At 39.0% G+C, this 16181-nt stretch overlaps 1 protein-coding gene across 1 annotated transcript in view; it reads left to right on the top strand.

Annotated features, from left to right (window-relative positions):
• Positions 1-16181, top strand: part of astn1 (astrotactin 1) — a 406706-nt gene that overhangs the window by 146352 nt on the left and 244173 nt on the right. Inside the window, exon 12 of the mRNA XM_061084738.1 lies at positions 4735-4872. Within this exon, the coding sequence (XP_060940721.1) occupies positions 4735-4872 (138 nt within the window). The remainder of the gene's footprint in view (positions 1-4734; positions 4873-16181) is intronic.

Genomic DNA, 16181 nt, shown 5'->3' with positions numbered 1-16181 from the left:
TTCCTGTGTTCTTGTGAACACTTCAGAGCGAAGAATCTCCTGCAACGTTATTCACGTGTTAAACAACCTCTGGAGAAAGTCCGGACCAAATTCGTCATGCCTGAAAATGTCTTGGCAGTGGTGCAAGTCTTAATAATAAGATTACTTGTGACAACTCTATATTTATCTTCGTCTTTCCATTAAGGAATAAAGTTGTCTCCATAAATAAATTATTCTTCATTCAGTTTGTGCTGACACTCGGTCCCAAGCCTATTCACTAGAGCTGTCAAACGATTAAAATATTTAATCGCGATTAATCGCATTTTGTCATAGTTAACTCGCGATTAATCGCAATTAATCGCAAATTTGTATCTATTCTGAATGTTCCTTCCTTTATTATTTTTCCATAATTTTACTTTCGTTTTAATGCTCTTATCAACATGGAAAGTGGATTGGCTTGCTTTATGCAAATGTTTTATATTATTGAAAAACAACATTGCCAAACAGGGTGGTACAAAATAAAATTATAAAGTGCACATTTCAGGTAAACAAGGACTCAGCCTATAGTGCAGTTAAACCATGGCATAATATTTTCTTTTTTTCAAGTTTGCTGTGAACATAGCAGTCAGTCCTCTTATTTCAGAAACAAATAAAAGGTAAGCCTACTACTTCTTTGCTTTAAGCTAGCTACTCAACAGACAAGCAACAAATAACAAACAAACAAAATACACAGGCAGGTGTCGGCCTACTTTGAAATAAATGAAACACAGAACTTTGTAGGGCTATTTGAGTCCTCCCCTTATTTGTGGAAAATGTATGAAATAAGAAGTACCCTATTTTTAAATAAATAAAAACATATAGCTGCAGCCTAATAGTGTAACGGACTGGGTTTATGTTTATGTTTGGTTTTGACGTATGCTCAGTAAAACACTGTTGAAGGAGCGCTCTGATGTCTGACGGTCAGTGAAGAGGTCTGGGTGGGACATGTGACTGTTTGGACCAATAGGATGGGGGGATCGGGGATCAATGAGGAAGTGAAGTGTTGATGTCTGCGAGTGACGGAGTAACAGCGAGAGATGCACATGTTCGTGTAGAGGAAAATACCAGTTACTAAACCACGAAGAAGTTCCGTGTCCTGTGGGACGCTACAATAGCTTTAAAATATATATTTTAGGTGGCGAAATATTAAAACAAAAAGCGAGAGCAGGTCAGACTGGAGGCGAACACAGATACTGAAGCTGCAGCTGCAGCTCTGCTTTAACTCGAGTTAAAAAAATTGACGGCGTTAAAATGGGTTTGCGTTAACGCCGTTAATAACGCGTTAAACTGACAGCCCTACTATTCACAGAAGGCATAAATCTTTGAAGTGACATTAATTAATAGATTAACACTATCAAAAAGCAGTGTGTGTTAAAAAAAGTGAGACAGTATGAAAGGGTTCGCTCTCTGTGATGAACCTACAGAGAATTATCACCCGAAGCTGAACCTTTCCTCAGCTTTTCTACATGAGTTTGAGCTCATTTTTTAGTTGTCCGGCCGACAGCTTCACTCTCAAAGCTCTCATAACATCGTTTTCAGCTGCTGTTTTCAGTAAATAAGCTCTAAAAATCCTCTGTACACTACATGCACAGCATCAAACAGCCAACAGATATATTGCGTAGCAGGTGAACCTAGGGGAGCTCTTAGCAACTGTAGACATTAGATATTTCACTCAGTCAGATCTCTAAGATAAAAAAAACAAAGTGAATTTTGAATGTACTTTTAAAGGTGGCCAGAAACACGTATTCAAATAAATGCTTATGCTCCTCCTGAGCTGATGGATGTGTACACAACTTGTCTCCGCTGCCCCCTAGTGGCCAGCATATCTCCAGATCTATCTTGTAAAAGTAAAGCAGTTATATCGTCACCTCACTGAGTTGTGTTCGCTTATATCGAGCAGACAAGAGACAGCATTAGCCTTCATGTGGAAGTGGTGGTGACCCAAGAACTTTAAATCCACTCTTTATTCTCTCATTTGGTCTCCACCAACTAAAGAGAGAAATGTTGGAATACTGCTCCACTGTGGTCACCAGCAATTTGATAATTTTACCTGCTGATTGGTCCCTGGGTTTGGTATTATCAATATGGAGCCTTTGAAAGCCCATAATACTAATCCAAAAATATTCATGATACATCAATACAGATTATTATTAGCTTGTTCAACTAGCTAGTCTTCGTTTTGTGCCTCACTGGGGGCGTCACAGCTCTCATCTATTATTATGATCAACAGACACGTGACATCACGACAAGCTTGCAAGTTCACAGCCCCTATTTAATGTCCCATTCCCCAAACTAACACTTTGAAAAACTCATTCCATTGTGCCATCTTTACAATTAACGTCCCCTTCTACCTTTAACTGTAATCAAAATTTAAAACACCTTCCATTGGTGTTTGTATTGCATCCATATGCCTTGGGTTGTATCTTTTCTTTCACAGCTGCACAATTAATTGTCCTATGGCGACAAGTAAAGTAGTTGATTGATTGTAGAAAGTGCTTTGACACATAGTCCTCCCTGCCAGCATGTCTCCTGGTTTCCTGCAAGAGGCCTTTTCCTTCTCATTCTGTCCAGCTGTGCAGTTTAAAATTGCTTTCTCCTCAGACTGCTCCCACCCAGCCATCCATCCTAATTTAAACGTTTCGGTCTCTTGCTTTGAACTTCACCAAACAACCCCGTAGGCTCCACACGTTGGGGAGAGGGAAAAAAGGGCCTTGAATGTCACCCAGCGCTCCGAGAGCCGTGCAGCCATCATCGTGTTTGCTTAAGCAGATATTACCATTAAACAACGCAGCAAATGAGGCAATTAGAAACACAGTGGTAGAGAGAGTGGGATGAAACAAAGCAAAGTCAAGGATGCATGCAAAATTCTCCTAAGGGTTGGCATACAAGCACACGGCGTTTGTCATTTGCACAGTATTAACTGCCAGGCGCTCCTTCGAGAACTGCAAACATGTTTTCCACTCAACAACTGTCCCCTCGTGGGATCTCTCAGGGTTTTCCACCTCCAGTGTTTTTTTTACGTTGGTGCTAATTTGTCCCATGGCCACCCATATATACGTCACACTGCATCACAGGGAATTTCTGGTCTCCTGTTGTGCACGTTCCCATAAGGAATGGTGAGTGTCTGGTGAGAGAGATGGAAGAAAGAAGAAAAACATGCGGAAATATTAACATTTAGATAGATTCTAATAACTTACGAGAAACCCAACTTTTACAGTAAGCGGGAGACCAGCAGCACTTTGATCCAGCGCAACTTGACTTTGAAACAAAGGGAGTAATTGGCTGGATGTAATTAAGTGTTCTGCTTACACAGTGGTTTAATCATTCTGTTCTTAAAGGGACTGGTAATGCGTGCAGCCTCCATGATTCACTGCCCTTTCCTTATGCTAAGTTAGCATTTTCTTACATGCAAATTGAACAATTGTGAATGGGAAAATGTGTTTAGTCTGCATAAAAATGGATGTCAACCATTTAATCAACAAGTTCCTTTCCTCTGTGCTACAAGTACGCATGCATAATGAATCAGCTCTAATAAAGCATTTGATGTAAATCAGTGTGGACTGTTTAACTTAAAAGTGTAAGTATTACGTTTCATGTGCAGACTGTTTAAAGATTGATGATATTCATTGACTCACAAATAAATAATTGTTTTAAAGCCCTCGTCCCAGACATTGTTTACAGATTTATAGGCCTGTTTTGCCTCAGGGGAACCTCTTATTGGCTCTTTTTCGTCAAAGTATCTCATTTGGTATGCATTGTGTCCATTAGCACACAGCGTTCTTCTGCTCAAGAAAGAGTTATGCAAAAAGGACAAGTTTGCTGAAAGCTAAAATAAATAAGCCCCAACCGGCTTGATGCCATTATTCATAGTCACTGATGCAGCGGAAACATTCATCTTCGAAAAGTAGCCAGCGTGACAGGACTTGGTGGATGCTTTTTCACGCTAGGAAGACCAGACACTGATGTGGTGTTGACTTCACTTATTTAACAAGGGGTGTTTGTGTCTCTGGGTCCTGTGGCTTTCTTAAGTTTGAGTAAACCCTGATGATGTCATAAAGTACATCTTGATTTTGGTTTGGAGACTTCACATTTTGAGCAGAACCGCTGCATCATTAACACATGATGCATCCAAAAGAGAAGAAAAAGACCCTGCAGTTCCACCAGGCATTTAAACAATGGAAACAATTTGTGACAAGGCGTTTAATGTCGTGAAGAATTAAGCAACTAAAGAGACAGTGGAGTAGTTGGAGAAGAATATTAGCCTTGCTAGACGTAGACGGGAATGCTAAAAAATGCCGGTTGTACATTTTTCATTGTTTGTAAACAAACATGATTCATCCGATTCATTGCAGAACTATTGTATGGTACTTCCTTGGTTTTGCATTCCTAATAGCTTGACAACAGAGTGTGGTTCAGTGTTGCGTTAGTTTGTTTCTGCTGCCATCCAGTGAACAAAAATATTACTTACTTGGTTATACTATTTTCGCTCTGCGTAAATAATCAGTACGAATGACAATTATTAATCAAATTCTATTGTGTCGACATGTAGTCTTTTTAGTTGATCAAACTTCATCTCTCCTTTGTCTGGGTCGCTTATCAATAAGGAGGATTTTGTTTTTTGTCTTGTTTCTACCAGCATTCCACTGACTTGACCATGTTTTTTAAAAAGCATAAACGTGTAAACCTTCTTGTCTCATGCACCCTTGTCCTGTGCAGGTTCACATACACCTTAGGAGAGGGAATGTGGCTGCCATTGAGTAAAAGCTTTGTCATCCCCCCTGCCGAGCTCGCCATCAACCCCTCAGCCAAGTGCAAGACGGACATGACGGTCATGGAGGACGCGGTGGACGTAAGGTGAGTGATGACTTTTCCAAGGACCCTTTTCATTCAGTGTTCAGGGTCCGGCATACCCGATGTCCAAGGAGCTTGGGACCAGTGAAAGTGTATCTAGGGCAGGTTGATTGACCTGAAATTGGCAAGTAACTTATTTTAGGGCCAAAAGGAAGAGGGATTTACCAATGTGATATACCAAAAGGTAAAGTTGGTTCAGAACTATGGTGAAATCTACATGTCATCTCATATAGCAGTCTAACATTAGCTGGGTTGAGCTGAACAGCTGTGATATCTGTTTTAAGTTAAGTAGCCATTACTAACGTGAAAATGTCCTAAGTTTAGGTCGACACAAAAGACAGGCTGTTCATAAGTTGCTTATCACAGATTTCTTTGTGTCCAGGTCAGACTGTTCTGTCACTGCTTAGTAACTATACTGATGCTGGCTAACTTCAACTGTTACCGTTTCTGACTGTGTAATGTCTACTGCTGTATGATTTTATCTGGAACTAGTTTCAAAATAAGCCATCATTTTTGGTATAAGGTGAGGATGTTGTTCCATTGATGTGTGGATTGCCACACTATGCTGTTGGATCAGTATGGATTATTACAACAAACATTTAATTAACATAGTAGAAAATAAATCCAATATGAAATGTTGATATAATTATTACCAGAACATTAACAATGCATTAAGTGTCACATCATTGAAAAAAATATCTTATATCAACCCAAAAGCACGTTACTTGAGCAGGTTTAGGGAATAATAAGAGTTCTTGTGAGCAGGCAGAACAGAATCCAGGGTCCAGAAGGCTGGTCAGAGTGGAGATCAGGCAAAACAGAGCAAACAGGGTTAACACTGGAAAGCTAGGAACAAACACACTAGACGATCTGGCAGAGAAAAGAGGAAATGAGCCATTATATATACTGGGAGACTAATGACTGATGGAAAGTAGGTGAGTCTGGGGGTGGGGCAGGTAATGGGATCCGTGAAACGAAGTGATGCAGAGCAGGGGGGAGTGGCTGAAATCTGAAATGACATGAGAATTAGTGCATGCAAAAAATAAGATAAGACAATGGAAATGTTAAGAGCTGACTGAAGTTGTGACACCTGTCAAACTCTATGAAAAAAGTGTTATACATGTTACTACAGAAAGCCCAGATGAATAAATATAATATTTAGGTAGGATACTACTACTACTGATACTACTACCCACCCCCAAAACCAACACTACCACTTGCAGAATACAGCTGCTGTTGACTCTCTGAACACGTCTCACTGTTTGTCTTCACACTTAATGAGCATTTGTTTTTGTATTTATTATTGTTGCAGGGAGTCTTAAGTATCCCTGTGAGGTAGATGCAGAGGTCTTGGCAGTCATTATTCAAAGGGTAATAAAACATCCAACACATAATCAATTATGAAGAGGAAGAAAAAAACAGAGTAAAAAAAAGAATAAGGAGAAGTAATCGCTTTGCGATACAAAGCCATAAAGAGCATTTCGATTGTTAAATGGTTCATAACTCCTTCAAAGACAATCTGCTCCGTGTGCAGCGGCTGTGGTTGTGCATGCGCTGCAGAGATCCATAAATTATCCGAACACAATGCTGCAGTATTAAACTGGACTCAGTTCACGGCAGTAACAGACAACACACTAAATTTGGTTTGGGGTGTTTTGATGTTCCTCAGTCCAGAAAGTAGACTGTATATAAACATGGAGGATATAATGGCTCCTGAAAAGTGAAGCCACATTGTCTTGATTGCCCCCTAGTGGCTGGCTTAACCAAGCCTCCAAGTTAATGGATGGGACATGGGCAAAACTAAAAACCAGATACGCATCAAATAGAGTACATCAGAGATGGTTTCTGTCGATAGTTCTTATTGCAACCATGTGTGCCCAAGTGCATGTTGTCAATTACCTGTTTGATGCCATAAAAACAGGGTGAAACATCGTGATTGACAGCTGACACTGATTGGTCGTGACGGGTCAGGCACCTATGTTAGTGGGACATCTTTACCGCGGCTCACCCATCACTGTTGTACAGACTTTGGCTCCATGACGTCTTCTTTATTATGGCTTCATTTCTGGATGGTTGGAGGAAGTGGAGAAGCACTGTCTGTCTTTATATACAATATACAGTGTTCAAGATTCAAGTTTCACTGATACATTCTTCATATTTAAGCAACTAATATGCATTTAGTTTACGGCGGATGCACATTTGGCAGAAGCCTTATACAAATTCTAGACTATGCATATTAGTGCTACCTTGAATATTCTGACTGATATCTGATTCTGGCATAGACAGCCGAGATAGTAAATGATTAATTTAAATATCATTAGGACATTGATTTCAGATTTGACCTTTGAGTAAAGTTTGATTAAGATTTTGTACGGATTAGAAAATCAATCCCAATCTACCCTGTTACTGTGGAAGCTCAAACGAGCAGAGCACAGGCAAATATTGCTTTAATAAGATTTACTGTACATGTAAGTGAAAGTGCAAAAAGTGTGATTCCTGCCTTTCTGCCTTGTTTTGCTAGGTTGTGCTATCGTACTAGTATCTCAAATGTTCTTGTGAAGGACAGACCCCATAGATATTTATTGTTAGACCCTCTTTTGTCATTGGGCAGGAGCATCATGACTCGCCCAGAGAGTTAAGGCGACTGCAGTTGTGTTGACAGCATTATAAAGTCAGTGTGAACAGGATCACTTTTCAGAGAGGAGGTATGTTAATGTAATTAGTGGTGGGAATTGTCTCGTACCTGGAGCATGCCCTGTCAACACGTTAATGTGCACAACCGTGTCAGATCCTGCCCTGTAGTTACCAGTGGTTATTTGCCCTGTGAAAATTATGTCAGGTACAATTAGTCTCGCTCAAATGCGTATCCCCATCATTTCCCCTCATTAGCATGATGCTCAAGTTATGTCGGTCAGTTCATTTAAGTCCTGCAGCGGGAATACCATAAAACAAAACTGACCCTAACTAATGGCTCCAGCTGACTTAGTACATTTCTTTTTTTATTGTGCAGCTAATTATCAAACAGAGAGTGCAAGGTCTCTGACACAAAGAGGATTTTTTAAAGAAACATAGTGAGCTGAGTTTGCAGTATTATTTTGGTTTGAAAACTTGTCAAAAAAAAAGTCAGTTACACAATAGAAAATATAGGTGTCACTTTCACTTAAAGTGCACTGCCGCCTCATAGCATTGTATGTCTGCATAGCTATGGGTACTGCGGCCCCCCCACACTCTAGTTGGAGAGGCTAAAACGTAAATGTGTGTTGTTTGTTTCTGTATGTCATCACTGATACGGTGATGACCTGTCCATAGTCGGTGGGGATTCGCTCCAGCTTTCCCACAAAGGAACAGTGGTGTAGATAATGAATAGATGAATCTTCACTTTCCAATGAATTCATTGCCCTCATTTCCTTTTTTATAATTTATCATCTGACCTTAATGCAAACAAATGACCCTGTGACAAGATGCCTTTTGTTAATTTATCTATATCTAGTTTTGGTACTGTTTGCACGAAGGTGCCAATGGGTATGGATGAAGAAGCAAGCGCTCAGCTGGGCTTCAAATTTAATTGATGACAGTCGAGGGTGAAGGGGGAGAAGCTGAGACACAGCATTTCACAGTTGAGGCCTTTGGTGAACTAGTTAAAAAGTTATGATACAAAAAAAGTATATGAAGTGTTTTTGCTCACCTGATGATCATGAGTTGTTGCAGTTGTCGAGATGTCTCACACAAACACAGATACTATGCAATTAAATTGTATGGTTCTGATAGGGCTTTGCATGGTGTGACACTGTGAGTCCCCTATCAGACAAAATCATTTTAAGTTTTGTATTTATATTTTCTATACTCTGGGGCTTTGAAGGATATAAACAAGAAGTACAGTCGGACCATGTATAGATTTAGTTAGCTGTGGGCTGTTTTTGTTTGTGCCTATATTTGTTTATTTTGGGAAATAGGCATCATTACAAGTATACTGAATTCAATCTTAGCTGATATATTCGAAGCACCCATGGGTCTTCATGAACCATACTTTTATCTGAATACAATTTGAAAGGATTTTTTTTTCTCTCAAACACGTTCTGGACTTGTCTAATGAGCATATTTCTATTTATTTATTTAGGCTTATGGATTTTTTAGTATGGATAATCTCCAAAGGAATTGTAAGTCACTGAATTATTAAAAAACATGTGTTTTTTGTATGTTTGTTTACATTTGACCAAATTGTGACTCTTGGGTTTGCTTTTTTATGAAAATTGTGGCAACCGGATATTATTGGTATTAAAGGTCTGCCATTGCCACAGGTGTGAACTGTTAAGTGGAACAAATCTAGTGGCGATAATGCAACTATTGCTTCTTCACCTGTGACTTGCAATTAAGCCTCTATAAAGTTATACGCCATCCATCAGATAATTGCTGAGATTTTTCTGTGATAGACCTAGAGACAGAAATGCACATTCCAAGAGCCACACAAATAGCATAGCACAATGTATTCAAGTCTCTTACAGTAGTCACATTGCTTTTTATCGGGTATGTTTTTTGTTGTTTCTGTGGCCCATGTGTAAATGAATAGAGCCAATTCCATAAAATACCTTATCCTCATCACATAATGTAAGTGATGTGATGAGGATAAGGTATTGTAAGTGACTCATCCTTGGAATCCTTGCTAAGTAGGTTGAATTCCAGCAAAAGGAGTACAAACATACATAACTGTCTTAGACCATCAGGATTAACATTGTATCACTTAGACATCATCCTCTAAGTCACTGATGCCACATGGCAATGTCCCAGCTTTCTTTAAACATGCTGTTAGTATGATCCTTATAATTAACAAACTAAAATTGTTATTCTTGAAAAGCATAACGGACATATTTCAATCATGTTTAAGGATGCACAATACCACACTTAATGAGACGAGAGACCACTCTCCTGAGGGTGACACATTTGTTTTTGTCTTTATATTCAATAAAATTTCAAGGTGTTCTTATTTAACAACTCTCAACAGGCTTTGACACTCCATGCTCTTGGTGGCAATAGCAAACAGGCCCTTCAGTGGACTCTCTCCTACCTGCAAGACCAAATCTAATTCTCCTAGAATAGATTGTTTCCTTTCCCATCCCATCTCATGTGGAGTACCACACAGCTCCATATTAGGCTTCCTTGGGTATAAATGTTTGTTTCTGTGCTGATGACAGCCAGCTGTACCTTCCACTCAACCTTGACCAGTGCTTTTACATCATGGATATCAAAAAGCTGATGTTCTCAACGTAGGCTTTGCAAACAGCTGTAGTAACAAGCTGCTGAGACCCTTCTTATTATCCCTGCTTATTAATCAGTGCACTCAATTCCACAAACACACACACACACACACAGTTAAAAGCCTATAAATGCACTAAACATGCGTCTCCTTCGGAAAATTATGTATAGGCTCTTTCCGTTATTTCAGCATCCTTTTATCCCTATAGACAGACATGTTGACTGTGCTGATTAATCAGGTCCATTGATCTTTTTGACATTTATCTTGTATCGGTTATTTATGTGACATATATGCTGATTACTATAATTCTATTAACAAGAGCAGAACAGTAGGATGATCAGTACCAAGGCCAGAACACGTGCATGCAGTTGCTGAGACACAAAGTGGATTACTTTGATAAAATTTATTCAATATTTAATGTATTGGTATTTCGGCTTTCTGAATAAATTGTAAAGGATGGGTGTTGTAGGACGTAGGGGATCTATGGACAGAATTTGAAAATAGTATTCTAACCCATTACTGAACAATCGCCTGATATTAGGCACTGGTGGGGTTTTGCTAGCTTAGAATTAGCCCTTTATAACTACAAATTTCACCACAAAGTTTCTACTGTAGCCAAGAATGGACAAACATTAGCTCCACAGAGGCCCTTTTGCTTTGATTATTTATTTATTTTTACATCACCTGAAGGTGCTCTTAAATGTATAGAAAGGGGAAGATGACGGCAGGGGTATCAATTTTGGTTGCAGTCTGCAACCTCACAGCTGTATGTCACTAAATCTCACACCCTGAACCTGTAACATAAATTATAGACTGTATTTAAAGACGGACAATATGGCAGCTCTACCAAACGTGAATTCAAAGCGTCCTCATCATTATCTGTTTACTGGCTTCTATAAAGGTCAAATGTTCAAATTTTAATGTTTCTGATAAATTAGTTAAAGATTTAGAAATTTGTCTATTTTTAGTTATTTGATTATATACAAAAGGGGTGAAACATCAAGATTGACAGCTAAGACTGATTCACAATTGGTTGTATCAGCCGGACATGGCTAACTCAGCTCCATACACCAGTCGCTACTGCACAAGCTCTTGCTCCCAATGGACAGGATGGTGTTTGTTTACTCAATGTTTCAGCTTCATTTCTGGAAGTCTGAGGAAGTGGAGACACATTGTCCATCTTATATATATATTTATGTGACATGAAGTCAAGTGGTAGGACATATATATAGCAGAATATCAATTTCTCAACTAACCATGGTATTGCTATGAGTGTAAGTTAGGTGTATACAGCAAGAAGTTGTTATACTTGCATCAGAAGCCCCCCCCCCCCTCCAGCTGTGAATGATAGTTTCTGAAATGTGCAGTCACAGTTCATGGAAAATTTACAATATGTTTTTTGTATTTTGCATGAGTCTATAAACTGGAGGTGATTTGAAAGTATGCCAATAAAATAAAAATGAAAAACATCAGGCTAAACCGAAGGATGAAGTCATTACCAGCCAATGTGAACCCTTACAGACATTTTTAGATTGAGATTTCTCCGGAAGAGGTTGATTGACTTTCATAAATCCAATCAGTGATTCCTTTTAAATACTGTAATAGCCATTTGACTTATCTCACTCCGCTCAACTGAGTTAAAAAAAAGGTCTGACATAAAGTGTACAGCCTTTCTCAGTGAATGTGGCATCAACATTTAAAATATAAAAAAGGCTGCTTTCTAAGAAGGAAATATGTGGGCTTGTTGCTGGGCATAAATCACCAACCTGTTGATAATTATGTGAGTAAAAAAGAGATGTAGAGATACCCATGTGTACATATGGCTCCAGGAGGTGTGTATGTGAATGAAGTGTGTACCATAGCTGCTCAAAAGACACGTTTAAAAAAAAATAATTTTAGCATTGACTGACAGAAGCCATAAGTGACATGCTGACGCACACAATACCTACACAGTATTTAAATTGAGGCACAACATGTTGCTGTTAAAAAAAGGCTTTTATTTCCAGTTACGGTGGATAGAGCCTGAGCGTCTTGTTGCACAGATTGCTAAGTATTAAACATAGACTGTAGATGAACGTCTTAAATTATAAACCTGAAATCAATTTAGAATGATTTATCGTACTTGTTTCAGGGACCACAACAATGCACAGTGTCATCTGTGTTTCCGGACCAGTAACTCAGCAAGAACAGTGATATATTTGCCGCTGTCACAGTCTTACCTGAACCTCAGAGGGGAACTCTGCAGATTCTACACATCAAAGTGTGTTTACAGGAATTGGGGAGTACTACTGCATATGTGAGAAAAAAGTGTACAAAGCCTTTTGTGGCTCCGGAGGGAGCTGTGTCAAAGTCTCTTTTCACTTAGGTTGGTGAGGGCTGCAGACTGCAAGACTGGAGGAAATACAAATAAAAACTGGGACTTTAGGGTGAGAGAGAAGGGAGCATTAGCTGCTGGTAGCGAGATCGCCAAATCTCCAATTGAATTGTCTGTGGTCAAGTTACAATGTGGGTTACATAGGTGCAACCTGCCTTTTTGTCGATAGGTTTTGATAAGAATTAATGTAAAAGATGATGAAACATAATGAAAAGCTATAAAGGAAAACAAGTATTCAATATCTCATTCGGCTCAATTGATTATCATTACACAGTGTGAAATGGTTTGCACTGTATCCTCATAGGTCTGATGGTTTTAATCCCAGTTCAGGTGCTTTCTTTCTGTGTGGAGTTTGCATATTCTCCCCGTGTCTGTGTGGGTTTGGGTAGGCTTAGGGGGTTAGGGGTTTCAACGTTTTTATAAGACCAATAAAAGGGAATTGTGCAGGGAGGTGCAAGGAATTAGTAAGCAGATGTCGACCTGTCACGTCAGTAAGGTTCCTGCTCCTCCAATTGCTTAATTTTAGTGATTTCTAGAGAAATTAAGAGATAAACCTAATGATATTTCACTGGAAAATAGCAGAAACGAGAGAAAACTCTGTAAGTGTGTGAGCATCATTATTATTCCTCTGATCGTCTTGTGACCAATCTGATTTGAATTTAGGGCCGTTGGAGTTAGATACTGATGTTTACATAAAATCTTAGCTAATATCTCATTTGTTTATTAATCTGAAAAGTATGTTCTTCTATAATGTGACCAGTAGCAATACAAGAGCATTTCCAGTCAGTACCCCCCTCACCACAACAATAGCTCTCTTTGTTTCACTTACGGTGTTTCATTTAGTGTAAATATATTCAGCTCTTCAACCCCCTGGACTCCATGCTCACACATTTACATTCCTCCTTCTTTTTTCCATTGTGGCATCCTTTTTCAAGACACTGTAAATAACTCATTTCCCTCTGATCTGACATCTGATGAACCCTATCTTCAGCTCTCCCTGGGGGCCACAGGGAAACACAGCTAACACCTACTTGAAGCTACTGATTCCCTTCGCTCTTGAGCTGCATTTCCACCGCGTTTCATAAATATTTGTCACTCCGACTTGATCCGGAGCAGATGGTTAAATAGCGACGTTCCCTGATCTTCCTCCGCACGATGAGTCGCCTCTGTGGCACTTACGACTTCACAAGGACTCAGTCTTGGTTTTTCATTTGCAGCATTGCCTTGAACCTGTATTGAAGATGTGATGTTGGTATCCGACCTGCATATTATTTGTGCGTTTTTCTTGTATAACGAATGTTTTCTCAGTGTAGCATTTCTCTTTTTCTTTACAAAGTCTGAACATCAAACACATTAAATCTGTTATTTTCAGAAATACCTATACATTAAAATTATACTTCTTTTTACATTGTTGGTGGTAATTTTCATTTCTCGGTCTGAACTAAATAACGAACTAATGCACGTAAATTGCAGGGCATAACTTGGCACTTTTCAGCGGTAAGTGGGCTGAATGAATGGTCCTTTGAATGGTCTGTTTTGACGTGCAACACTCCCATTATTCAGCTATCCATGTTAATGGTGCCCGTAATTGAGGCTTGTATTTATTGCCTCTTTCAAGTGCAGACAGCTGTCATAGACAAAATGTTAGATATATTGCAGGTAGTGCTCATTGGCTGTTCATTGTACGGGTGTCCTGTAAATCCAGTAGGTTGTCAAAATGATGTGTGCTCCTTGTTTTTTTTTCCAGTTTTAAATCAAATGGGTTTTGAATGTAACTAAGAACCTTTCTTTTATATGTAGCCCAGCTATAATATCTTTAATGTTGATATAATAAGCTAGATTTTAAGCATTGAAAATACATATTTGTATAGCTTATCCATTTGGGCAATTCAAATAAGATTGCTCATTCTGGTGGGTTAGTGAAGCAATTGTGTACTATTGTGAACTATTGATTGTAGCCTTGGTTAGGTCAGACAAACATTTTAATTGTTATTTTAATTAGATGAGTAAATTTAGATCCAGTGCTGCGGTCAATTGATTGTGAGAATTTGCCTTAAATCTTAAGTAAGTGACATAAAGATTAATACTCAAAAAGCTGCTTTAACAGGACTGTGTGTCTGTGCTGTGATATCAGATTAGATTGACTATCACTGGACTAAATTATGTTGAAATGTAGCTACATCCTGATTGATGCACAGAAGTATGTGTGTTACCTTTTCTCAACTGAGCCCATCAGCAAACACTAAAGTTTCTCTGGAATAATGTGAAATCGAAGCTGTCTCTGCTTAAGTTGAACGTTTTATTTTAGTTCCTGTACAGAGGGTCAACACTGTCAACATAGGCCCACTATCCAGATATTCCATCCAAATATGAAAATACACTTTAGACACAGGTTGTGTAGAAGAAGCTGCACAATGGCAGTGAAGGACCTTCAGTCAGTGACGCTGGTTCCGAGCAGTTGAAGCACGAGTACATATAGCACAATTGCTCACATGCAATTTGGTACCAGTACACAATTAGTATAACATTATGAGGTGCAAAAGACAAGGGTTAATAGGCAGAGCATAAAGTGCAACATCCGTAAGCCAGCAACCTTTGTTGTATGTCATTATCTATTTGGTCCGGTGAGAAAAAAGGAGCCTCCGGTATCGACAGGCAGAAATTCATGCAATAGATTCAACTCACCTAACTCTGCCCCATCCGTGCTACCTGAACAAAATATCTGCTTCCTCTTCACAGTAAAACTAAGTAGGGCCAACATGTGCTATGTCAGTTTGTTAACAAAGGCTCTTATCTAATTTGCATGTCAAAGTTATAGTATTTTGCAGATGAAAGGAAGGCTTTTGATCAGAGATTTGACCTGGATGAGGTATTCACATGCACAGTTTAGTGAGAAATGGCGATGAAATATTCATTAAATGGCACCATGAGGCCATGTTCTTCCCCTTGAGTAATACTATTTTCGAAGCCAAGATGTTCAGGCTAGTTGCAGCATTTCTATGAAACTTGCTCTAGATAATCACAGTTGCTGCTGACTAACCATTTCATTAGGACAGCATTTAGTTGTACACATGAATTACATGCTCCAGGGAGAATTTACCCTTTGAATATAAATAAAAAAAATACTGGCAGATTTCCATGGAATTTTCTGAGCACAGTAATGTTGCTGAATGAATAAATTGTGTTGATTTTCCAGACACTGTGATGGTCTATTTGTGTGCCACTCTTAAGTTATGGATACAGTCTGAATGATTCATCAACATGACTTTAAACATGTTTTTTTTGTGTCGTGTGACATTTAATGGAAACTTGTGTTTCCTGATTATAATTGGAACCTCCAAATAATTTCGCTTTCACACTTGCTGTGAGTTTCATCATCTGCCGAGACTGAGTTCCATCGGTCCCCTGTGAATAAATGACAACAAAGCAATGGGCAATTATTATTGAAAAATTGTTTTGTAAGATAACATGGAGATGACTGTGTGAGGGAAGGAAGCTCACTGTCTGTTCTCTCAGGGAACACAGGAGAAGACGAGGCGTATTTAAAAAAAAAACATATCTTGTTAGTGCCTCATAGGTCATAACTTTCTCCACCAAGGCAACTTCATGGCAGCACTATTACACAAGTCGCTGTTTATCATCAGCAGTACTCAGAAATAGCTCTGTAATTTAGATTATGTGAGACTC

Source organism: Limanda limanda, chromosome 13, assembly GCF_963576545.1.
Source record: "Limanda limanda chromosome 13, fLimLim1.1, whole genome shotgun sequence".
NCBI lineage: Eukaryota > Metazoa > Chordata > Actinopteri > Pleuronectiformes > Pleuronectidae > Limanda > Limanda limanda.
This window is presented reverse-complemented; position numbering and strand designations above follow the sequence as displayed.